The sequence below is a fragment of the Pyrus communis genome, chromosome 15, assembly GCF_963583255.1.
Source record: "Pyrus communis chromosome 15, drPyrComm1.1, whole genome shotgun sequence".
In the NCBI taxonomy this organism is placed as follows: Eukaryota; Viridiplantae; Streptophyta; class Magnoliopsida; order Rosales; family Rosaceae; genus Pyrus; species Pyrus communis.
Genome location: NC_084817.1, coordinates 20,537,879 through 20,564,147, shown reverse-complemented (window position 1 = coordinate 20,564,147; position 26,269 = coordinate 20,537,879). Strand labels below are relative to the sequence as shown.

Genomic DNA, 26,269 nt, shown 5'->3' with positions numbered 1-26,269 from the left:
GACTTATAACATATCATAAGATACTTAAGGTATGTGATACTGTCCACGAGAGTACCTGTAAATTTCGATGGAGAGAAGTAAACGGCTCTAATCTCAGAAGGTAATAAAGCACAATCCCCATGCTTGAGTAATGAGACCCATAGTAAAAACTGCAAATGTTAAAATGCAGGTGAGACAATTAAAGAAAGAGCACTTGGGACCTAAAAAATCATTTTTTCTTGACCTGGCTTTGGATATTACCTAGGTATATCAGGATCAGTGAAGCTACGGTACCTATCTTCAAATACCTGTATGGGAAAGCACGCCACCATAATTTTGTTAAAAACAGATGCACAAATATGTGAATTGATTATGTTTGTCAAATAATTTATGACATACAAACCAACCTCAAATCGCTTCATATCAAGTGCACCAACTGGTTTTGAAAGATCCCGAAAGGTGGAAGACTTGTTAAAATCAAGAAGCTCAGAGGAGTAATCAGCCAAGATCCAAGGAAAGACAGGGTACTGGGTCAAATCATTATACGACCTTCCAGCCAGTGTATTGAGAATCATTAGATATTCAAAATTTGTCATATCCCTTCTCCTCCAGCTCTCTCGAGCAGTTTCTGCCATCTCCAGTGCTACACGTCTATCAACAAATGAAATAGCTCCACTTTTGTCACGACCACTTCCTTTCGGAAACAAATATTCATTTCTGGTAGCAACTATTAAGGTTCCAGTATCTTTTGCATCATTCTGGGATGCAAAATTCAAAAATACTGGCGCAGATGAATCGCTGAAGAAAATCTCTATTGCAGAATATCGAAGCAAATAACGAGTCCAACTGACAGCTTTTATCTGTGATAAAAAATAAAAACAAATAAAGATGACTACAATACGCAAGAGACACTAAAAATAAAGCTAAATGAAAATTATTTCTCCAACCTTGCCAATATTCCATCTCCTGTGGCGCTTAATATTTTTTAATTGTTTTCTATTAAGAACAGTTTCATTCATTGCATCAAATTTATCAACTGTGGCTGCCTTCTCAGAATCCAAACCAAGATTTAGAGGCTGTTTCAGAGACTTTTGCTTTTGATCAGGTTTGGCCAAATCATGATTACTTGGAGCATGGAAGTTTCTGAAAACAGATGATCCTCCACTACCTTCAACCAAAAATTCACCAAAGAAATGCAAGACATTTTTCATCACTGCCAAATGTCCAGCTAATTTTCTTTTTGGGGTTACAAGCACACAAGGAACTGATGTAAGAACCTGAAACAGAAATCCCGACATTAGAAGTTTAATTTCATTTTTAAAGCAAGCAGTGAACATATTCATCTCTCCAATACCTCACTAGTTTCTGTCTCAAGTAAAGGGGATGAAGAATCTTTTCTTTCCTGCATCCAATCACCACTGTCTTTGGATAATTCCGAGCACTGGCTGTCTGAAGTATCTTTCGGGAGGGTCGGTTTCTGCCCACCAAGTTCATTATCAATTTCATTGGGTTCTAAGCTCCCATCATCAATTATCTTCCATACCCCTTTCAGCAAAAAGCGCTTCATTTGCTCAGGAATGTGCCCCACGAAACCAGATTTACTTTCATTAACAGGAGGTGCAACCTCATTAGTGGGCGTAGATGATGAAGGATGACACAGCTTTTCATCAAAATGATAATTCTGTCTCAACTTTTGCCTACGTCGCCAGGCATCCTCTATCTTGTCAAGTTTCCAATGCCTCACAGCACTATTTGGAAAAGGATTAGCAGACCATGGACCTCTCTCATCAATCAAAGCACGAAACATGTGTATCCATTTTTCCTGGAAATTTAAGTATGTCAGTAATTACAAGCATTGATAATATGCATCACAAGTCAGAAGAGAAACAACGGTAATAATGAACAAAAGAAATTGCATGCTCCTAGTTTATTATTCATTTTGAAAAGCGATGTTCAGTAACAGAAAAAAGTGGAACACATACAGCAACATTTTGTTGCTCCTCCTCATGAGTGAGCTGGAATGCAGCTCTTCTGCTGTCATCTAAAGCAAGAATGGAGACCAAGCTACTCTGTATCTCATCTTCAAAAGCTTTCCTAGTATTAGATTCTGCAGAGGAATTTTCATCTAACCTAGATTGGAGCTCACGCAACTGCCTTTGACGATCTGTATCTAATGACTTTGCATATTTTGCCTCATCAGCTACCTGAAAAATAAAACTAAGTAAAACAGTAGATGACATAGGATTACAACGCATATTTTGCCTCTTATTGTTTTATTTTATTTTATATCTCAAATTAAACAATAAATACCATGATTAATTACAAATGGTAAAGTTACTCAGCGTGTTACTTATTTATTTTGGTAAGTCGCGTTTTATTCTCATTTCTTAATCTGTCAAGTTGAGCAATTAAACTATTTCTAACCTTACTCGTTAATACTACCTTATAACTAAGATTCATTTTATAAATTATGTTCTATGAAAGGAAAACCATAGGGGCCCGTTCAAAGACATGACAGGCACAGGCACGTTCAATCCTAGGTCTAAGACAATCATGCATGGCACCACATGGCACAAAGCACATTTAAGCCTATTTAGGTGCGCTGTTTCTGCATGGCTCAACCAAATTTTATATATTAACGCTATAAATATATCAGCACTAAACATTTATTTAAGTGTGAGTGCGGGGATAGAACATAATATATATATATGTATATAACATCACTAAAATAACTTGCAATACGCACTGCTGCTAGCACTCGATCCCTCTGAATTAAATTCTGAATTGATCCTGTTTCTTTTACACTATTTGCCGAGTCCAAGGGGTCATCTCTCCCCATCATGCTAGTAGCCAGCATTGATTTGCCAAAGTTGACAGTTTCTCGAATCAAGTGTGATATCACATGAAAACGAGCACCATCATCCAACATTCCAAATTGCGACCTAACAACAAGCAAAGCCCTGGCCACAATGTTAACTTAAGTTAAATTTTTGTGAATAACACTATAAACAAAGAAATCATAATTTTATCTCCCAAATTAGAATTGTTTTTTCCTATTATAGTGAACTTGGTTAGAAACCTCAAAGGTGAAAAGTGGCTACCAAATGAACAGCTGCAATCTGCTTTTGCTTTGCTCATCATCAGCTGCCAAGAGACATGGCAAAAGCGAAATGACTTGTTGGACGCAACGTGATGCTCTTTCCAGAGAAGATCTGCATAGATATAGGATGACAAGTCGAAAAATGATTCTTGGGCACCTCTCCCCTCTCAAGAGCATTGCCTTATCAACAACTTTGTTAGGTTTGCCACCTAGCGCACTGCCTATCCCTCCTGATACAACAACTGCAGCCACCTCTGCAGCAGGAATATTCAGAGATTCTACTAAGCCACGTGCTCTTTGGCCAAAAGATGGACCTGCAGATGGTGATGGTTTGGGTGACATCTTGCTTGGTCCCTTACCATTCATGTCACTTATAATAATCCACAAATTGTCATACAGATTCCACCACTTGTCATTTACTATGTCATCTGCATTATCAATTGGCTGCTTGTAACTCCCAGGGATCCTAAACAAAAATGTCAATCAGAACATGAATCGTATTCATCATAAATCATGACACATCATGAAAAGGAATGACAGAGACAACAGTAGAAGTCCTAGATTCCAACACAGTCTCACTCCAAAAGAAAATACAAATAAATAAACTGCACAAGAACTTCAAAGTTGAAAAGAGAACTCCCCCAGGTTCCTAAATCCAACTGAAAGTTGTAGTCAAAGAATGTCATAAACTATGAGAATTCTTCCTTTGATGTAGCCAATACAGACCACAAACATCAGAGATTAACCACCACAGTTTTGTGACTCCTTGTCCTTTCCCAGTGATTGGAGATTTGGGCATGTTGCCCTCTAGAGAAGACTCAAAAATAGGCATCAGAACCAGACCTAACAATCTAAAATATCCATCTCTGGATATCCTGTGTAGATGAAACATGTTGGGTTTTTTCCAGCCCATGATAAGTTGTCCTACGTCTATAAGGAATTATAGTCTTAGAGGATTAAATTGTTTTCCCAATTGGAGTTAGTTTCTCAATTGGAGAAGGATTCATAACTAGATTCCAATTAGGATTAGTAATCCTTATTGAAGACGACCTTTATTATGTCTATATAAAGGGACTATTGTACTAGTTTTGAGAAGAAGGCAAAACAACAAATTGTATACCACTCAAGGGATTAGAGTGAGAGAATTTTGTAAAGTGTGCGAGAGAAGAGAAAAGAGATAGTGTATTTCTTGTTCTTGTTCTTTCAGGTTTTTCGTCAATTCCTAGTTCTAGAGATTTGGCTAGATTATTGGTTGTACTCATTATTGATATAGTGAAAGATTGTTGTTGCTGTCCCGTGGACGTAGGCACATATTGCCGAACCACGTAAATTCTTGGTGTTATTTATCTTGGTTATTTGTTTTCGATTTCCGGAGTTTGTTCTATTTTTCCCATTTTTAAACGCGATATTCACAACAAAACATGCATCAAGTCAAGAACAGCATTAAACTATCATTCTGACTCTAACAAATCCTTTATTTTCTTTCCCTGTAATCAACTATGTACTATTTAATCCTCAGAGAAGTTTAAAAGATCACATTATTCTCTTACCTCTAGAGAAATCTACAAGTAGGTCATGAAACATCTAAAACAGCAGCAAAAACATAAAAACCCAAATAGAAGACCTATTAGGGTCACATTATTCTCTTTACCTCTAGAAAAATCTACAAGTAGGCCAAGAAACCTAAAACGAAAGCAGAAACATCTAAACCCAAATAGAAAAACTAAACCGACAGATAGAGCACCATCCTAGAATGCCCTCAGTACTACTCCCTCCAATGAAGATTCATCTGGCACAATTAAATTTATTGCAGATTCACTAGATAGGTTAAATCCACACAGACAGTACTAGTGACTGACATCATAATGGACATCAGTTTCAGGAATAAAAGTTGCGACTCCAGAAGCTAGTACCTGGATGTTTGGCTATCAATTTCTCCTTCCAGCACTTCATACAAAGCAGAGCCATAATCTTTATGGCGTTCTAGCTCCAGTGAATCCAGGGAAAAGTCAGAGCTACTTGCCGGAAACTACAAGAAAGTCGAATTTTAAATGATAATCTCACCTCTGCAACTAAAATGAAATAAACAGAAAATTACAAGCCATTTCATATCATTGAAAACCAATTAAGCAATGCTTTTGTGTATGCATATAGGAGCAGAGAGTTAAAAAATCCATTACTAAAAGAAAATTGAAGGAACCACCAACTGCATTGGCTGACTGTCACCAAAGTTCGTCCAACATACCCATTGGGAATTATTGGTTTAGTAGACATAACAGAAAACTGGCGAAATAGCTAAGCATTTGATGTGAAAATTTAGAACTGTGATATGATTGCCAAGAGATAAGAATAACTGGTCATATTTTGAATTTCAAGTCATCTATCCACAACCGAGGAAAGATGGAGAGCATCTTAATAAATCTGAATAGGAAGACTGAAGTTAGAGTAGCACAATTGGACGGTCATCTGATCATTGAGTATCCACTAAGTGAAGCAGTTGAATTAGTAGACTGACTGCAATGTATCTGCTCATGTACTTTTGTAAAATGATAAATTATTGTATCCATTGCTCTTTTTTATTTCTATTTAAGCTTGGGTGGGGTGGTTGAGCATGGGAATAGTTAGGATATTATGATCTCAATTCCAAGAAAGCTGATTACCGGAAGTTTTTGGTCTATTTCAGAGATAAGCATCTCATCGACCAGTCTTAGAAGGTATAAGGTGTTGTCCCGGCATGGTTGCAAGATAAAGATATTCTCTTCAGAAGACAATTCCACAAGTTTACTGATCAAATCCTTATAAATATCTCGAAGCAAGTATCGAAATGAAATGCCCCCCTGCCAGAAAAAGCAAAAAAAAAAACAAATAAAGCTTAAGATCATACGAAGTCTATAATTAATTAGAGATGTAGAATAGCAGAGAGCGGATTTTAACGTACATGTTCACACTGCATTAGTAGGAAAGTCACCGTCTCTTCTAACTGTTGCCACCCACCTTTGACAGAATGAACATAGTAACAAAGAACAACACCAAACAGATTCCTCACCAAATCTTGCTCATTTCTCTCATTATCATCTTGGTCTTGGGGATTAACTTTGTAGTTTTTGAATACACCAAGCTTCACACAAGCTGTTAACCAGGCATTCCAGCCAAATTCCTATTCATGACATTTAACTAAGTCAGGAGAATTTAATTAAATAAGAAAAAGCATACTACAAAACACTTGTTGCGCTATATACCATAAAAGCTTCAACATTTGAAGGATCAGAATCAAGAAGATCAAGTAAGTCTCTGACAATTTTCATTCTTGAACCTGCATCCTCACAGCCAGACAGGAATCTAAAAATAAGAACCAAAATTTGCGGAAGGAGAAAATGAGAGCTATTTGCTTTGCTTCTTTGCCTTTCAACCTGGTTGTGTTTCTGTAACACCTGTAAATCCGAAATCAATTTTCAGTTTGCACAGCATCCTGTTAGAAAAATCAAAACAATAATACAACCAATAATTGCACAGCTACAACGACAGGATGAACTACAAATTTTTTATTTTTTGCTTTCTACTTTTCTAAATCTTTGTTACATGTACCTGTTTGGGGCTAGCACCACCAAGAAGAGCATCAAACAACGAAGCACACAAGTTATCTGTTTGTGGAAATCTGAATAACCTATCAGACATGGCTGAAAAAATTGGTTGCATCTTCAGACTAATTTTTTTTGGGCCATCTGAAGGAGACCGTGATCTTCCAACTGCAAGATTAAAAAATCTTGCTCCCTTCTTCTCAGACGGATGATCAACCAAAAGTCTCCCAAGGAGCTGCAAGCTGAGCAATCTAATAGGTTCATATTCCCTATGGAAAAAAAGAAGAAGAGAAAAACAAAATCAGAAGAGACAATATAGGTTGTGTTTCTTATCAATCTATTCCTTTAAATAAATATATAAGTGACTGCATTATGAAACAATGGTTTAGAAAAGAAAGAGTTTTCCGCCTCAGTTACTTACAGTAATTTACAATCATATAAGAGTAGAGTTATTCGACGAGAAAGCACTAAGCAATTTGGGCAAAACTCACTGTTGATCATTTGCATACATATTTAGATACACAAATTATTTTTGCAATTGTGCAATTATATCTGGAAGCAACTTCGTCACTCTTTGTTGAGTAATAAGCATGTGGTATTTGGTGATAGGAGGGGTTCTTTGGAAGGAGAAATTGGAGAAGCATTGAAGTCATGGTGGGTGTGGAGGTACATTGCAATAAACTAAGATTTCGGCCTTCTTTGTGGGTATGTATTTCCAGTACAGTTCTATCTTTTTTCTGGAATTTTAGTTTATTAGAAGCAGCTCTGCAGTAGTTCACTGCACAGTTTGTGTCATGATATAGTCAGAATGTAAAATGTTCCATCTCTGGTAGTTAGTTTCAAATTTGTATCTTTCACGTGGACTACTTGTTCTCAACTTTGTATTCATTTCAAGACTTTTAAAGAAATTTTCTATTTTCTAGGAAAATAAATGACAATTAGGGAAGGGTAGTGCAATTCACTAGAACAAGCTTAGCTTTACCTATTACTCAAGACAGATCATGTCATTATATAGTTATTCATCATAACATACAGATAAAAACAATATACTTATATATAGCTTTTATTGCTACTGTTGCCAATTATCTAAAATGACCAGTGTTCTAGGGAATTTTTTATAATTGTCTGAAGTTTAGTTACTTTGAAAGTCCCTCGTCCATACATAGAATAAGAGAACACTCAGAAAAATAAGGTCTTACCCACATGCTCTAGTGTGAAGATTTATATATCATTGAATTCATAATATTCAATGCGTACCTCTGAAGAAGATTAACAAACATATGGCAACCACCAATCAGGTTGACGTGCTCCAGGAAAGCTGCAAGCAGTGGTTTTTGAGTAAGTGCTCGAACAAGCATATGTAAAACATCCTCGATACAGGTTGAATCCTGACTTGTTTCGAAAAAAGCTATTAAAGCTCTGATATCTGCTGCTGCAATTTTCTGCCTGCATATTACCCAGGACTTTTTTAAGATTTCACTTCAAACATGAAATGAACAAGACATGACAGTCTGTTACGTTAAATTTGTTTGTTGGAAAGGAGAAGCATGATCATAGCTAAATGTTGGGAAACAAAAAAAATCCTCTGATTCAAGTGAAGAGCCATACCTGAGGCTCATTTCACCAAGGCTCAACAAAACAAGACGAATTTTTCGTATTTCTTCATTACTGGGTCTCTCTCCAAGAACTTGTTTTGTGATGGGATGAAGGAGAGGTGTGCTTCCAATAGAAAATCGAGTTTTTGGATTGTCCCAATAAAATTGGCGTATTATATCAATAACACGAGGGAGCCGGCAAAGGCTTTTAAGTAACCTTGGGTCATTATCAAACTGCTGGATGAGAAACATGTATAATTCAAGCTGCACCTTATATACCGTATACAACCAGATGAGAGGGTTAAGAAATATGCTAGATATAGCCTCTTTAGTAAGCAGCTCCGATAAGCCTAAAGGTAAAATAAGGAGAAAATTAATAAATCTGTCCGAATGAATGATTCAGAAACTTCTGCACAACTTACATAGGAAAGAAAACTACAGATATTAGCATCAGCTGGTTATATGAGAATTGAGAAACAGTAATAATTTATACCGCAGTTTGCGACGACATTAAATAGATGTTTTAAAGCTGAAAGTGTTTCCAAATTAAGCTGCTGAGGAGGAACTGATTGCAACAAGAACCCTAGTATTGAGAATCCAGACAGAAGATGCATCTGTTGTTGATTAGCTAAGTTCTCATCTAGAACAGAAGCTATGAGCTCAATAACTTCAGCAGTCACTCGCTCTCTCGTGATAACAGGCAATGTATGCTCAAATTGCCCACTTTCTTCACTTTCATATTTTTCAGACTGCGCGATAAGAGGAAAAAACACTGATACACCTCCAACACAGTAAATTATCTGTTGCAATAAACGTCTGGAGCATTGCTGCGTGCCAACCATTACAGTTGCTTCAAATGAGTTCTTATCTGATACATGGTCCAGCATTGGTGAAACATTAAAGAGTTTCCTGCCATCACATGCCTGAAAAAAGAGACCAACTGCTCAGAATACGCCATTTCCTTATAGGATATGGATAACTAATGGATTAGAGTTACTTCATAAACAGAAACCAAAGATTATAGAGAAGTAGTCTTCTAAGAAGAACAGAGAACCTGTGCATTAAGTCCAAAAATAATTTTTGATGAAAGACCATCTTTCGCATCAAGGATCCCACTAAGCACCAGGTTATCCTTAGATGAGGCAGCTTCATTGTCAAGGAACGAATACATGTAGCTCGGCCCAAGAGAATAGATGCCCTGAACTTGCTCAGACGAAATGGCATCATTAAATAAATAAACAGGACCAATCTGACCGAGGAAAGGATGCGAATCTTTTACAGATTCCAAAGCCAAACCATCTTCATACAGAGGAACATCAAATTTTGCGCCAATTCTACAACTTGTTAATAATTCATTAACTTTGGCATATCTGAAACATACAAGTATGAAAGTAAGGGATAATCTCTGTAACTAGACAAAAGATAAAACAAATATACATGTGAAGGAAGAACGGAGGCAGTCTCCAACCTGCATCTTTCAGAAGAAACGAGATCACCATCCACATAGCACCTCAGTAAGCTACCCCCAGAAAATGCTCTTCCAATGCTATGAGTTATACATAGAAAATGCCATTTCTTTCTAACAATATTAACCTGTAACTGGACTGATTGTCGCTTCAGATTCATTGACTGGAATTCATGAAAGATATCATTAGTGGCATGACACTAGTGGTAAGCTTTACGATATGGCAAATGAAAATGACTAAAATAGCAACAAGATTGAACACTTCCACATCTAGAATATGAATCAAGCACGAAAACATAGTCCCCAATAAATATATTTACCTCATATAGAAACTTGTCCTTTGCAAGTGCAGCCATACAACCTCTTCCATTTTCTGCAAGAAAATTGAAAAGACCCATTTTTCCACTTCTGGGGAAATTCTCTACGCGAAGCCAACATGAAAAAGAAAATCCCTTATTCAGAGGCCACTGCACAGGCGTTTTTATTATGATCCCCTACAAGCAAACAAGAGAGAGAGCGAGAGAAAGAGAGAGGAAAAGGATGAGATACAAGAAACAACAGATAAAATAATTTCAGGCATTTCAAATAGTATAAAACAATATAAAACAGAACAGGAAGGTTGTACATATGAAAGGTTTAGAGTTTAGAGTTTATAGAGAGTGGGGAAGGCTACAATTGAGAGGGAGTATCTTTAAACATTTTATTCAATTTCTGAATCATCCTAATTTTGAGCCATAAATCCCAACACTTTATTCAATAAACTTCTTGTTTCTTGTAACAACATTTAAAAAAAGAAAGAAAAATAAAGGAGCTTCAGAAAACAGAGTTGAACTTACAGAATCATTCCCAGTGAAGTCAAAGAAGGCAGTAGGACCCTTTACATTTAGCATTGACAAAACACTGGACAACAATAGTGAGCAATACTTCTGCTGATTCCCAATTTTCTCACTTCGGAGAAGGGCAAAGATTTTGCGAATGTCCTTTCCAGATGTGCTATGTCCACCAACGACCTGAATTAGTTGGGCAATTTTCAAGATGACACTGTCATTGTCTTCTTGTGAAAACCAATCAAGAAGAAAATTAAGCATTCCTGCTCTGACACAGGAAGCCCGATTGGATATGGAATCCCTCAGTAGTTGTTGAAACACATCCAGCCCGTTATGCTGCAACGAGTCACTGCTCTGCCCAATCATAAAATAGAAAGTAATGATATAGAATGATATAGATTTTCAGAACCATAATTCCAAAATAATCTATAATGATTCCAAAGAAAATAAGAAATCCAAATTTCAGGAAATTTGAAACATAATAGAGAACAAATATAGAAATGATCACCAACCTCCCGCAAAACACGCAGATAAAGTATGATCACATCTTCATTCTGCATGGAGAGAAGTGAAAGAAAATATAATTACAAGAAGCAGGAACTCAGGAATTCAATTCCAAAGCCAAACTTGGCATAAGTATAAAACTCATAAACAAATAAATCTGTGGACATTATGGAAAAGTAAATTCCTAAAAGGGGGCATTACAAAGTTTCTGAATAAGGTTTGCATCAGGGAGACACCTTTATTTTAGGGCCTGATTTCATATCAAACTTTCCATCAACAAGCATATCAAGCAAAGCATTCAAAAGTCCTTCACTTGAGCGTGACTGACAAGACTCCAACAGTAAGCTTTGCAATGTCTGGTATCCCTTGCCTGCAAGAACTCTAAATGTAGCCTGCAAAAATATATCTGCCAGTCAACATAGCAACTCGAAACTTAGAAATATGAACAAGAAAAGGAAATTGTAGTACCCATCAAATACATATGCTTACATAATAATGCTGGCATATTTGAGAGTCAAGCAACCTCGGAAAGACAAATTTACAAAAATCAACATGTACAACGTATAAATTAGCCAAAAATTGAGATTCAAGACAATTCTCTTTCACATATTCAAGGACCATGATGTTCCAATAAAGGAACCGCAAAAATTCAAAGGCCACTCACCATTTTACAGCCCACACTTGTGTGTGTGTGTGTGTGTGTGTGTGAAACTGTTAGAGAAAGGGTTCCTTATTGAAGATGTTGGGGTTGTGGGACAGGGTTCTTGGTCATCCTTGTAGGCTCCAAGGCAGATTGGCCTTTTCAAACTATTTATTTGGACTGGAATGCTTTAGTTTTGTAATTCTGTTTTTAGTGTTGCTTCCTTTATTATTATTACACATGTATTCGATGCCCCTAAGTTGTAAATTCCTTTTATTAATGAATCTGTTTTTCTTAATAGAAAAAAAGTAAGGGAAAAAAAAAGAAAGAGTTGGAGAGAGGAGCATGAGATAAACCAAGGCTGTCCCCTTGATTCTTTTGGAACTTAGATCAGTAACTCGGGTTCTCCCTTTTCAATCAAAATAGAGTGCAAGAAGAAATGGCTTCTGCTCTCTTTGTGATCAGCAGGAAACTTAAACAAGTTTATGTGATCATAATGCATATTAAACGGATGCTCTATTCTCCATGGTACTGCCACATCCATAAAGTAAATAAAAAACGCAAATGTACAGTGAATTCATCTGGATGAAATCATGAAACTGAATTTAACATCTTCTTTGAACAAACAAGACAAAAATCAAGCACGCAAGCTTCTACAACGACAAACAAAGAGAGGCAGTAACCATGAGAAAAAGAGGATTACATTCTTTTGTGGAAACAAACTTTTTGTAAGGAAAAAAAAGGAACACTAAATACTAGAAAAAGATGGAAAAGATGTCCATCTAGATCGAAAATAGGAATACCTTCGAAGCATCATTGCCTGCAAGCAGACAGGTAAGAGTTTGAAGAACATTCAGAACCAAATTTTCTCCACTAGCCTCCTCAAGGTTGCCATTTAGTAAAGAGACAACGTGCAAAAAGCACTCTCCATCACGAAATAAAGTTTGATAGTACTGTGTAAAACAAATATTGATGAGATATTAGAACTTCAAACAAAAAGACTGAAGATGAAAATAAAATCAAGGCATTGGATTATACCACAGGATCAATCTTGAGCATATCTCTCATTCCGACCAGTAAATTGATAGACAGTTCAGCAAAGCTTTTCTCTCGTTCCTTTATTTGAGTGAATGTTTCCAAGTATTTAGAAAATAACTGTAACTTTGCTCTTTGATCCTCTTCAGATGATGGTACAGTCTAAAAGTAATATATAAAATTCAAAACAGAATTAAAAGTTAATCAGCTTATAAGCACTAACAGCCAAGACATATATATCAAATGAAAACAAGATCTTAAGTAATACCTTCATCAGCTCAAATATATGCCTAAGCACCTTATCCCTCAAACCTTCTTCCCAGAATAAATCAAATAAATAACCAATACATTCGACGCTACGCAGAACCAAACTTCTAGCATCTTCTGCTGTTGAGAAAAATTCCATATAGAGCTCCATGGATGTCTCCATGCATTTAAGCCATCTTTGCGTTGTCTGATGTGATTTGGATCCCTGATGACTAGGCACCGCTTCATCAACATTAGGGTTTGTATTTCCAACCCTTCTTGATTCTTGGGCTTGAATGCAAGCAACTTTAAGCACACGAGGAAATGCATTAACTGCCTTAAAAGAAGCAACAGTTTTCTCAGATGAAAGCTGTAACACGCGACGCAGACTCTTGGCAAGAACACTAGCAACTTCAGGACTGCAAGCAGAGTGTTCAAGGGCATCTAATAAAGCAGATAATTCAGGCTGCCATACAAAAAAGAGGCAAGAAGTCAGGAAAGATGCAGAAATTATGAAGCAGGTGTTGATTCGAAGCTACAATTTTTTTTGTTATCAAAATACAAGACTTTATCTATATCTATATAAATAAAGTGAGAAGGCAAAAAAGGTGTGGCATTCAAAATGGCAAGAAATGCCCCTCCCTAATTAAGAATTTCAAAACAAAACAATTTAATTAATAAGGGTAAAATGGCAAACTACATCATTTTGAAGATTACAAACAAAGCACCCACTTCGTGGGTAGTTACTTGATAAAATTAATACTAATATATTTGACAAAAAAAAAATACTAATACATAAACATTACAAATAAAAAGTCAATTAGCACAGCTGTACATCTAAGGGGACAAGTAATCCACCATGAACAGAAACAAAACAAAACAAAAACTACATAAGGCTGCATTTATAAAAGAATTAAGATTGATCAAGATACTGCAGCCTTCCAATCTAGTTAAATGGTCGACAGATGTATATTCTTAAAATAGGAGATACAGAAGCCCACAGCGCTGCCCAGTACTACAACTACTCAGAGGACATTGACAAGTTGTTTTCCCCTTGCACATATGTTTCGTGTTTGCAGAGATGCATAGGCTGAAACTCTGGGAAAGGTATTTCTCAGGGCCTCTATTGTCCCTAATGCTTGTCACCTAACAGCTTAACAACAGCAATACCAAAACAAGAAGGCATTCCTTAACACCTTTGTCAGCCCTCAGAACACCTCACACCCATATCAAACCCTCACTTTAAACAATATGTTATTTTCCTAAGCACAATAAATCAGCAGTACTTATATGTTCTAATGTTTAAGCTGACCAGATAGTCAGATACATAAAACAAAAGTTTGTGAGTTTGGTGAAGAGTAAATGTCAGAGAAAAACCAACCAAGTTATGAGCACTTCCACTAGAAGTTGCAGCAAACTCCACAAATGAAATCACTTCCATTTGGAGAATTTCAATCCCACAAACTTTTGCTTGACTGTTCATGCCACTAGAAGCAGAAAGTAGTTCAAGGTTCCTTGGGGACTCATAATAAGTGCAACACTCTCCGCAAAGGTCATCAGATGCTGGTCCAAAATAGAAAAAATTCTCAGAAAATATGAGTTCCCAGATTCCCTCTTCCCGAAATACTTTGAGTGACACTGGAGATGAAACAAGAACCTTCCTAAATGCATTTAAAACGCAATGCTGCAGAGTATTGACAAAGACCCTACAGATAATGCAAATAGCAAAGAGTAAGATTCATAAGAAAGGGAGAGAAATTGAAAAAGTACATTAAGACAGAAGCAACAACACCTAATAAATAATTGGAAGTGGCTTGGCACAATACTTCTGAAATAAATTTACCTTAATTGGCTTGGCAGTTCGTTTTGATTTGAACAGACCTTAATGCAGGGGAACACTGTAAGAAGAACCCTCACAATCCATTTGATCGAAAGTTCACCGTACAATGAAGAGACTGCCACAGCAGCTCGGCCAGTGGATGTTTCGAGATCATGAGATTTAATATCTTCTGAAGCAGGAAGAAAAGAACAAAATACTCTGCTCAGCTTAACAGCATAATCACTCCAAAGTTGAGAGAAATAATCATTGGCAGGCAGTGCAACAGAAGTCTCTGTTATATGGTTTTCCACAGTATTCTCACTTCCAAAGTCAATCATCGGCGTTTGGAAATCAGGCTGACCAGGAATATTCTTGGTCTGCTGTTTGTACTCTTGAAACAAGAAAGCAGGCGAACAAAAGCTATTTGCGAATTTTTGAACCCTCCCGTTTTCACAAAGAAATTGCAAGTTGCTGATATTCCCAAAGCTGCATACTTGTCAAGGGAATCAATAGTGTTCTTTCCAGTTAACTGAGGATACAATTGCAAATTTGCACAACAGATACGGTCGCATCTACTATTTGATAAACAGAAGAAGGAATAGTGAAAAGGCAAAGCTACAGCAGATCTTTGTTGCACCAAACAGGAAATGATGGAATAGGAACAGTACTTCCCTGATGTGTTTATTGGATTTATGCTTGTACCCATTCAATTCAACTATATATGCATACATGCAACAAATATGCATTGAAGGTCTCCATGAAATTCAATGGGTATAAGTATAAATTCCCAATAAACACATACGGTACACAGTAAGACAACTTTCATTTATAGGGAGAAAAGAAATCACAACATCAAATTCCTAGTTAAACAAAAGTACAAAAGTTCACAAGTTAACCAACAAAGGATACACAGCCTCTTTGAGAACTTCCAGAGAAAGAACATGGAGCTGGAAATTTTTTAGCAAGGGGTTCTCATATCTGCAAAAAATAGTGAGCATATATCAGAGCTTATGATGGAGTGTATAACACAAAGACTCATGTCAGAAAAACTGCTATGAAGTTCTCAACTTCACATAGTAAATCAATTCAAATCAGCAAAATCTTACTTTATTGATTAAAGTACATCTTAAAAATACGAAACGAAAACACATACGCAGATATATTACACAGATTCCTCCCTTTACCGGAGATTTTATTATGACGTCGATAAGCTGTTCAGCGAGAAAATACTATATTCTAATTGTACATGCTAGAAGACTTAACCAGAAAAAGTTGAGAGATAAAATCTCAAGCAAATTCTAGTAGTCAACTAATACATACTCTTGATCTGGCAGAGCCACATTCCCATAACCCGGACACTAACTAAAGATACTCAGGTTTTAAGATGACCCAAAAACAAACAAAAGCACACCTTGACCTGCATAATCTCTATCTTGAAGTTGAAGGAGATCAAACAGATATAGAAATCATTTCATAGAAATTTTCAATTTTAATTTACATCCCCCGCAAACTTAAGAAAGCTGTAAATAAAATGAAATGATACTCACCCATTCATTAGCAATTTAAGAAAATTTTGCATATATGATTGCACAAGATAAATGAACCTCAGGATGCAAGTCATACACAAGGAGTTGGTATTACCTTTTCTCAATGGCAGAAGCAGAACTTTTCAGTATTAGCACATTACTTGACGGTATTCCAAGACCATCCAACAGAACTTCAAGTCCTCCAATGCTTTTAAAATGATTTTGACCACGAGGATTCTGTGCTAATGTCGTATGAAGAATTCTTAAAGACAAATACAGAAGTGAGGTATCCGTCCACTGTTCTTTCATGCTCAACCTTCTGCTTACACGCAGCAGCTCTGGGACAAGAACAATCTCAATCAATGAAAATGTAGGTGCAAAGAGAGTACAGGGTTTACAAAAGGCACTAAGGATATCATACAGATACCAAAAAGAATTTGGGGTCTTCATAGAACTCAAATATATCCAAAAGTTAAAAATGAAGGGTAGGGGAAGAAAATAGCAGGATCTTAAGATAACAGGGACTGGCATGGGATAGTGTAGGATGTCCTCATCTAGTATGTGCACTGAACCCTATGAAAACGAAACAATACCAAGAGCGCATGCTAAGGACAACATAGGAATTCATACAACCATAGAAAAAAAAATCAACGAAAATCCAATTGTTGTGAATAACATTATTTCTTTTCGTTTTTTTTTTTGGCTTTTCTCAACATTATGAGATTTTCCAAAAGCATGTTGAATTAACTCGAACAATTTTTAATTCTATCACAAGCTACAGAAAGAAGAGAAAGATAATTTAACAAAAAAAGGGAAAAAGAGACTGCCAGAAAAGAAATGAAATAAATGGCACAGACATACTCAAGTATAAAAAAAATAAAGACAGACATTTCGGATACAAGCATGTGGAGCACTAAGTGTCATGTACAGATCACCAAATGAAAATAATCTCTCCAAAATAATGGAACTAAGATTCTTCTCAAAAATAAAAATAATGGAACTAAGACCAACTACACAATGAAGCTATAACATCCATACACAAATGAAAACGAGAAAACAATCTTGTGGAAGTGATGGAACTGTGACAAATAACAAGTTTTTGTTATTTCAGTCTAACTGTGGATTATAAATACAGTAGTCATTGGTCATCCAAGAAGTTTACAAATGTAAATACAGACAGACAGACAGACACATTATGGAAATTAACAAGGCACACAAAATAGAATCTTTACAACAAATGGCAAGGACATGCACACACTCAGCACTTTTGATGTATTTAATCATTAAAAAAAATTACACTAACAAGAAGAAAGAGAAAAAAAACAGGTCATCAAGATAAGATTAAATTCTCTCTAGGAAAAGTTGATGTAAAGAAGAGTGAGTAATGAAATTTTTTTACAAAATAACCAAATCATATATGGAAGATGTCCAGACTCCAGACTGTAGCATATTGTTTCTAAGAGTAGGGCTCAAGTTTTCACTGTGTATTACCAAGTCGAGATATGGTGCACTATAAGTTATAAATAAAAATTTCCTATCCAAAAGAAAAGATAAGAGAACAAGTAAAAACAAAATTGCCTACCTTACCTACTAACCAATTAAGTCCACCAGCTTCCATCACCGACACAACTGCCCTCTGATGCCATCGTAACCTTATTTCACTGGAAGGAACCTTACCAGAAGAGCCAACTGGTGATGCACAACCCCTTGAAACAAAACCTATAGTATTACTGCACAACTGACCTCTCTCATATACATTTGAATTTAAATCAATGAAACTACACATTATTGACACCACATATACAAGTATTTGTTGCAAGAGTCCAGTCCTCTCCATAGTAGAATTAGATGACTTTTCATCAGCGGAAAGTGCACCGCTTATTGTTTTAAGCTGGACAACAGCCCCTAAAATAACAAAAAACACAATGCAAAATTAGCAATGTTTTGCAAGATCAATTAAAATTTAAAAAGAAATCAACAAATTTGGTGGATAGGGTCCTAATAACATATGTTACAGCATCACACACATTTAAACCAATCAAAATATATGCACAATCAAATGAAAAACCAACCGAATTATAAATCCAATCCAATTTTAGTCATTTGAATGGGTTATTTTCAATCATTTAGGTGGGTTGGGGTTTTAAATAACAATTATAAAAACCTATAGTTTTATCAGCAAAAGAAATCTTCAATCAAGTCAAGTTATGATATAAAATATATTATAAAGATTAGGCGTGTGGGTTTTAAATAAGTTAGCAATTGCAACAATTCAAATTATTTGAACACCAGTTCACAATGTCTCATCATAAAAAGAAATTACACTAGGAGAGTAATACTACTAATACCTTTCATTAATGCCGTTAGCTTTTGAATCCCACTGTAGTATCCAAAAACTCTGCAATTATGTAATGAGCGAGTAACAATCATAAGAGCATCCAGGAGTGGCACTCCTTCCGAAATGATATTTAAGGTTGCGGAATGGCCAGAGAAGTCTGCTGACAATCGCACTATACTGGTATTTACTGTATTAACCATGGAAGAAACAAAGTAACCATAAATTACATGCAAGAAAACCCAATTTGAAGGAACGAAGATCATAACTAAATAATATGGGAGGGACAAAACGGCCATAAGGAACTAATTAACCAAACAAAAAGCGCTAAAATATCAATGTATGGTACCATGACCACAATCCTGAAAAGAGTTCACCAAAAGCCTTCCAAAAGTGAAAAAAGAGAACGAACAAGATACAATTTAGATGGCAACGATGAAGTCCAATGAATAATGTGCAGTTACCATGCTGATTAGCACAAGTATAATCAACTTTGTTATATATGAAAACAGAATGTTCTAAGTTAATGAGTATGCCTGGCAGATGATAAACTGCAAGATCCTAACTAAACTCAAACTCACACAACAAAAGAATGCATTACTTCTTCATCTTACTATTTAAAAAAGAAAAGAAAAGAAAAGAAGCAAGATCCTTCCTTTAGATCAATTTCTGTAAGTTAATGAGTATGCCTGGCAGTCGATAAACTGCAAGATCCTAACAAAACACAAACTCACACAACAACAATAAGAAAAAAAAAACATAGAAACACAATAACTAACTGCCTGCATTTTGGCTGGAAAGAAGATTGGAAGCTATAAAGGCAATTCCCATTCTTACTCAACTCAAGTAGAGAATGTTTATCTCCGCATACAAGGTAAAATATATAAATTAATTTAAATACTAAAACTTCCAACATCGGGCTGCTAACATTTGGCTTATAGTGGTATCAAGCATATGGTCAAAAATATCTCATAAAAATAAAAGAAAATATGTTTTGCAAAAAATTTTAATACAGCACACCAAAGTAAATTGCCGATTGCTAAAAAGCAAGCATGAATTTCAACTTACACTCAGCAACCATAGAAGTTAATTGTGTAATCTCTTCAGTCAATACTAAGATGACTTCTGCAGGATGTCCAGCAAAGCAGCCAATAACTACATCATCTGAATGAGATGAATATTCTGTATATTGAATGGTAGTTGAAGAAGCCTCTGACATTTGGCCTGTATTTACTGGTTCCCAATTCTTGAATACAACCAGAAACTGCTTAAGAAAAACATGAAACAGCCTCCTCTTTTCCACCTGTATATTGTGTGAACATAATATCACAAAGTTAAAACATAAATCAACTAGAGCGCACAAGGAACAAGAAAAGCTATTACGTCATTCTCTGCTATCAATTCATTTGTAAAGATGATGTACTCTTCCTAACCTGTTATGTCCAAAGATAGAAAACAATTCCATAGTATCTATTCTCAAATCCTGTAAATTAAATTCCTTGAAGGATATCTAATTTCATGAAGGTTAGGTTATAAGTCTTTTTTCTGAGCATATAATATATGTATTGTCATTGTTAGAGAAACTAACATAGCTGGACAAGAAAATGAGGATAGCTCCTCTAAGAACCAGTAAGTCCCTCTTTTGTTTTTGGCAAGACAGAAAATCCCTAGCCAATCTTGAACATAGTGCATGAGGAAAAGTTTATAAATAGCTTGACAAAATGTAATTGTCAACGCACAACCCTTGTTTTTGGCACAGTTCATTTTATTACATCAGAAAGAAAAAAAGTTTACAAGTAGCCTCCGTGAAGAACAATGAAGAATCTTTGGAGAAAGAATTTGAGAAATTAATAAACTTCCAAGCATACCTTATCAACAGCTTTTTCATATCGATCCCAAAGTATGTTTAGGACTGCCTCATCTCCAACTTCACTGCAAAATAAAGGGCCAAATCATCAAACCACCCATCCTAAAAGGTTAATAAATTCTCTTATAAAAAGGATAGTTAATAATTCTGCACATTAATGCCCACGTAGATAGTGTAACAAAGAAATTACTAACAGCAGAAGAAAATGGAATAAAAGGACCACAAAAGGCTAACCAAATTAGGCATCATAAAATTAACAAGTCTTGCATTCCCCTGTTTGCAGTTACAACACTTGCCCACACTCTGTAATGTCGCTATGGTTGAACCGCAAATGCTTACAAGAATTTACTCATATAGTTGGCCTTAAAGTTGGGGCTGAAACTAACATGTCTAAGAGTGTGTTGGTGGGTACTAATGTAGAGATATTAGCGTCCATAGCTAGTATTTGGGATGTTGGTCAGGACCAGGAGCGTGGCCTTTGAGTTCTTTGGGACTTTCTTTAGGGGCAGTCTGTGTGCTTTATCTTCCTGGACCCCATTGTTGACTCAGTGAGGATAAAATTAGATGGGGGAGATAACGTTGCACTTAACCTGACTGGCTCACTGACTCTTGAATCTTGAATACCGTTCCCACTTATCTTATGTCCATTATGGAATAAAGTAGCTCAAACTTTGGAACCAACAACAAATTACTTTTGGGATAGGAATGGAGAGGGGAAATTGACCGTTAGGTTAGATGTGCTCAATGCATAAACCAAAGGATGGTCATGGGTTGGCTTTAGAGAATTTGGTGAAAGAAAATAGTGTGTTTTTAAGTATGGAGATTCCCTCTTGAGCATTATCCTTGTGGAATTTAGCCATCAGGATTGTGCAGAGACTACAGAGTCCAACTGGGATTCTTGTATTCTAAAGAGAATATTGTTCCAAAGTCTTTGGAAATAAATTTTTAAGGGCCTGTGTTCCTTTTCTTATGTAATGATAACTGTTTAAATCCTATCTTGCCGTGCATAGTTTCCCTGCCCAAAATTATATATATATATATATATATATATATATATATATATATTTGATAAAGAAGCGATTGTAGATATTGCTAGTCGGGTCTGATATGCAAGAGGACAACTTGTCCTATGTCTCCATACATACTTACATAGCCCCTGCGTCATGCATTACCATGAAAGAGGAGGTGCCAAGCATGACCAGAAGGCAGTAAAATCCTATTGAAGGCTTTCTACTATTAATCTCCTCTCCAAACAGATTTATTTAATAAGTAAAAACCTTTAATAGAGGAAAGGAAAGAGTACAAGGTGTTCGATGGCCCAAACCTGACAAGCACTCTCTAAAGAATCTAAAAAAAGCCACCATAACACTACACAAAAACAACAGATTATTACAACAATACTCTAAAACACTACAGCTCTTCAATCAGACAGTATTACATAAAAGAAACAGCCCTAAATTCTGGACATATCAGAGCCCTTAGAGTAGCCGAAGATTGGACTCTCTCTGACAAATTATCCACCTCTTCCACCACCAAAAACCCTAAAGAATTCAATCTCCATATACTAGTGTGATAATCACATTTCTTCAAATGTTCAATTCCCAGCTTTAGCCCTCACATGGGCACTATATTTTTTTACAATACTGTGACACATACCTAATACCTATCTCAGCTGTGCCCCCTTTACCAATTGAGTGGAGACCCAGAGGATACTTTTTTATGGGAAAAAAATTTTGCCAATAAAAATCATTAAACACAGTGCACACACTCGGTGAAACAAGAGGTCCACCAACAATTTGACATAACTCTCATAAAAAGCAGACCCAAATTTCATCTATGACATCGTAACACAAAACTCTAAAAAGGTACCCTAGAGCAGTTCCCCCATCTCATTAAATTATACAAAATGAAACATCCCTAAAGGCCTTGAGACTAGCTTTAGGTTCAATTTTTCCAGAGAGGGAGGAGAATAAAATACTTCAACCATTTTATCATTTTCTTCCAAAGACCCAGACACTGAACTAGCTAAAATTAACTAAGATTGTTCCATATATCCCTGAAAATATGCAATGATTATTAAACATACCAGTCCTTTCATTACAATAATTTAACTTGACTGTATTCAATCTAACATAGCATCCCCATATGAGTAAACACAAAATCACAATTTACAATAACCAACATGCCAGAGTAAAACAAAAAGTAGTGTAACAGTGAATCATAAGTACCTAAAGCGGATCTTCAAGCCAGGAGGAGAGAACTTCTGAGCTTGGGTCCCTGAAGAAGAATCTCCATCGTGGCCACCGGAAGTCCTTCGAATAAGGTCAGCAACACCCTTGACAATATTCATGCTTCCCCACAGCCAAGTTTTTCATATAAGTCAACACTTCATAATCCAATAGTCAGGATGCAAATGGTGACTCCAGCCCATCACCCTCAATGTGCTTGCCTTCTATTAAATGTTACATAAAACACCACTAAGTTAAAAAAAATTCCCATACACTAAAAATCATACTAAATTACTGCCTAATCCACGAAATTCTGAAACCAGTCAAAAAGGACTAGAAATTTGGTTCCACGAAAAATTAACAATAAGAGCATCTCGGTTAGTTTTTACACAACAAATACACTGGTTAGAGTTGAATTTGTCTGTTAAACTTCCTATAGTACATATTAACAAAAATCTTCTAAAACCTCCAACTCATTTTCCATTCCTTTCCCTCAACTTCTTGGCAAACAAACCGAAACGCTATCCGAGTTTCCGACAAGCTATCACATCAATAAACTAACACTCCCATGCACAAAAAGCATAAATTTACATCAAATAAGCTGCTAATAAACAAAAAATACAAAATACAAAACCACATTATTTAGCAAAACATTGAAATGTCTGATAAAACTAAATGCGGATGAAGGTTGATAACTCTGAGGAAAAAATCAACGAAAAATAGAGAAATAATTAATTGATCACCGACGTACACTCGAACTCAATGGTTGAATTCTTTGATCAATTTCATGAATTTCAGACAATAAACGATGAGAACCTGATCGGATCGTGGGGCCCAAAAGCACGGTGTGGATAAGGTTTGCGATTGGAGATCTGAGCCTGAAATTCTTGGGAGCTCTATCTCTTCTTCAATGGCGTCAGTGTAGAATCCACGACAGAAAATGCGTTAGCGGAATGCGGAAAGAAAGAAGAAGGAAAATACGAACCCCCAAACACTCGTTAAATTTCAAGATTGCCCCTGTTACTGTAGTGGTTGAAGATCAAAGCGGGTGATGTGAATTTTATCTGACAGTCGAAAATGCGGTAAATGTAACAGATTTTACCGGGTTTTTCTTTTTTACGACCATTGAGACGTTGTCGTTACTCTTCGGTGAAACCTATACCGAGCAAGAGGCCTTATTATTCACACGTATTATAACACATTAGTTTCTTTGCAAGTGCTTATGCACGCGAGAAAGGTTTTTTAACCCTTGCGTATAGCAAAAGTATATTTGTAAATAAAAATACCAAAAATAAACTAAAAACTTGTAAATCGCGTCTAGGCACGTAATTAAAAATTTATAAGCAACTATGATTTTAAAAGGTATCTTGATTGTGGAGGAGCAGGTGTAATACATCAAAATAGTAAGAATGAAAATGACTAGGTAGAAACTACTAACCTACACAATTAAAGATCACGACATAAACACAAAATCTTTGTGCTTTGACTTTGAGACCCCATAAGATAGACCAACGCATAATTGATCACTAAAGTCTGAATACAGGTAAATCTTTACATGGGATACTTTTTTATGGTGAGAGAAAAACTTGATTGGAAACTGCTGCAAATAAGCATTTGGCACTATTGGGAGTCTTTAATGGATCCTTGGTAAAAACATTCTATTTTGTGTGTATTTGGTATCTGAAGGGTTCTCTTGGCCTTGGACTAACCATCGCTCCGGGACCGTTAACAACCTTCTTTGCATTCTCCAATGCCGACTGGACCATCTGAATGCTTCGAATAGGATCTGGCCCCATCACAACAGTAAAACTCTTTCCTAACTTGGCTCACTCGCCTCTGAAGCTAGAATGCTTTTATAGAGGAGTCTACTCGAGGAATCTAAAAGTTTTAAGTGGGATGTGGAATGTGATTGATAATGGATGGTGGTCATGAAACCTCTCTTTGGCACAGGGAACTTAGAAGTTGACAAGAAAGAGCTATGAGTAGCCACGGATATCACTCCAATTTGGATTTCAACATCAATAAGGTTTTGGTGACAACCAGGACACAATAATATGTACGATTACACAAACTCAATTTTGGATCAATGTTTCTCAATAGCATGATTGGAGCACTTCTCTGCAATGTCAATTTATGTGAAACATATTTATTATTTTTGCATTAAACATATCACCATCTTCATTGATTAAAGTTATCAGTGCACATTCCACCTGTAAGTTGCATAATTGATAATTTACATTATATATACTAAAACTCAGTTGAGTTTTAGCACTGTTCAACAATAGTAAAAGGGCGGAAATGCCCCTGAATTTTTCGGTCCATTACCGTTCTGCTGCCTGCTTCACACAATAAAATACCTTTATTGCCCATGATTGCCACGTGTTGATCATCCTTTGTCCTCCCAGGTTGTGTGTCTATGATCGTTGAGTTGTGGCACAAAGAAAGATAAAATAATTAATAAAAAAACTGACAAAAAATTATTTAAAAAATATGACTTAAATCAGGCCACATGATTTGTGGTGCACAACACAATAAAAAATTATAAAAACATTGAATGCATGGACAAAATAATTATTAAAAATTGTGAGAAACCCACTTGTCCCTATTGCTTTGCCTTTTGATTATTTTATTTTTTGATTTTGCTCGGCTTTTTGCCTTCCACGCCGAGTCTCCTGCAGTTGGTGGCACGGAACACGGTTTGTGGCACAGAACACAATAAAATATTATAAAAACATTTGAATGCAGAGTCTCCTGCAAAGTGTGGGCACAAAGAAGAATAAAATAATAATAAAAAAACTGACAACAAATATTTAAAAAAATGAGTTAATCCAGGTTTGTGGCATATAACATTATAAAACATTATAAAATTTTTTGAATGCATGGAAACCAAATATTAAAAATTGTGAAAAGCCCCGCTGTCTTCCACCTTGCCTTTGGTTATTTTATTTTTTGGTTTTGCTCTACTTTTTGTCTTCCACGTGTTGATCATCGGGGGATTTTCTGCTGAGAGGGCTTCTCCCTTTATCTTTCATTTTTATCTCTTTCTTTCCTCAGTTTTTCCTTTGCTTTTTCTGCTTCTTTCTTTCGCGTTTTAGCAAACGGTGCTTCGTCCTTTTTTCGTTTGTGTGTCGTCATTGTTATTATGGGTGCATGATTTGGTTCTGTTTTGTATTTTCAGGAAACGGTGTTGTTCATTTTTCCCAAGTGTTGTGTTGCCATTTTCGCGCTGGTTCTACTTCAGGTATGTCGTTCTTCTTTTCTTTTTCTTTTTTCTTTTTTTTTCCACTTATTTTTGCTCATTTTATGTTCTTGGGTAAATTTGGTGTTTAATTTAGAGCACATAAAATAGGAAATAATTATTAAAAAAATTTTGTTTTTGGATGAATTTGATGTTTAAATTAGAGTACAGAAAATAGGAAATAATAAATAAAGAATGAAAGAGAAATTAAAAAATTTATGCTTTGTTTGACCAGGGTAAATGAAAAATATAGCTCCAACTCTTATCGATAAATTACAATCGTATAT

General features: G+C 35.9%; 1 protein-coding gene across 3 annotated transcripts in view; it reads right to left on the bottom strand.

Annotated features, from left to right (window-relative positions):
• LOC137718363 (BEACH domain-containing protein B-like) overlaps window positions 1–23,732 on the bottom strand; it is a 30,594-nt gene extending 6,862 nt beyond the window's left edge. Inside the window, exons 1-35 of one of the 3 annotated variants that reach the window (XM_068457899.1) lie at window positions 23,496–23,732; window positions 22,745–22,968; window positions 20,518–20,581; window positions 19,718–19,952; window positions 18,663–18,839; window positions 17,902–18,219; window positions 16,430–16,652; window positions 15,698–15,766; window positions 14,813–15,274; window positions 14,351–14,675; window positions 12,992–13,435; window positions 12,727–12,885; window positions 12,492–12,641; window positions 11,285–11,440; window positions 11,057–11,098; window positions 10,554–10,898; window positions 10,038–10,211; window positions 9,721–9,881; window positions 9,307–9,622; window positions 8,746–9,175; window positions 8,266–8,602; window positions 7,915–8,103; window positions 6,665–6,926; window positions 6,319–6,510; window positions 6,018–6,236; window positions 5,740–5,916; window positions 4,993–5,108; window positions 3,081–3,545; window positions 2,726–2,939; window positions 1,962–2,183; window positions 1,334–1,801; window positions 927–1,256; window positions 387–839; window positions 241–287; window positions 56–149 (exon numbers count right to left, since the gene is read on the bottom strand). In XM_068457899.1, the coding sequence (XP_068314000.1) occupies window positions 56–149; window positions 241–287; window positions 387–839; window positions 927–1,256; window positions 1,334–1,801; window positions 1,962–2,183; window positions 2,726–2,939; window positions 3,081–3,545; window positions 4,993–5,108; window positions 5,740–5,916; window positions 6,018–6,236; window positions 6,319–6,510; window positions 6,665–6,926; window positions 7,915–8,103; window positions 8,266–8,602; window positions 8,746–9,175; window positions 9,307–9,622; window positions 9,721–9,881; window positions 10,038–10,211; window positions 10,554–10,898; window positions 11,057–11,098; window positions 11,285–11,440; window positions 12,492–12,641; window positions 12,727–12,885; window positions 12,992–13,435; window positions 14,351–14,675; window positions 14,813–15,274; window positions 15,698–15,766; window positions 16,430–16,652; window positions 17,902–18,219; window positions 18,663–18,839; window positions 19,718–19,952; window positions 20,518–20,581; window positions 22,745–22,866 (8,157 nt within the window). In that variant the 5' untranslated portion in view covers window positions 22,867–22,968; window positions 23,496–23,732. Of the gene's footprint in view, window positions 1–55; window positions 150–240; window positions 288–386; window positions 840–926; window positions 1,257–1,333; window positions 1,802–1,961; window positions 2,184–2,725; window positions 2,940–3,080; window positions 3,546–4,992; window positions 5,109–5,739; window positions 5,917–6,017; window positions 6,237–6,318; window positions 6,511–6,664; window positions 6,927–7,914; window positions 8,104–8,265; window positions 8,603–8,745; window positions 9,176–9,306; window positions 9,623–9,720; window positions 9,882–10,037; window positions 10,212–10,553; window positions 10,899–11,056; window positions 11,099–11,284; window positions 11,441–12,491; window positions 12,642–12,726; window positions 12,886–12,991; window positions 13,436–14,350; window positions 14,676–14,812; window positions 15,275–15,697; window positions 15,767–16,429; window positions 16,653–17,896; window positions 18,220–18,662; window positions 18,840–19,717; window positions 19,953–20,517; window positions 20,582–22,744; window positions 22,969–23,495 lie in introns of those variants that run through there. The other 2 variants (XM_068457898.1, XM_068457900.1) reach the window with 2 other exon arrangements.
• Between the last annotated feature and the right edge of the window lie 2,537 nt (window positions 23,733–26,269).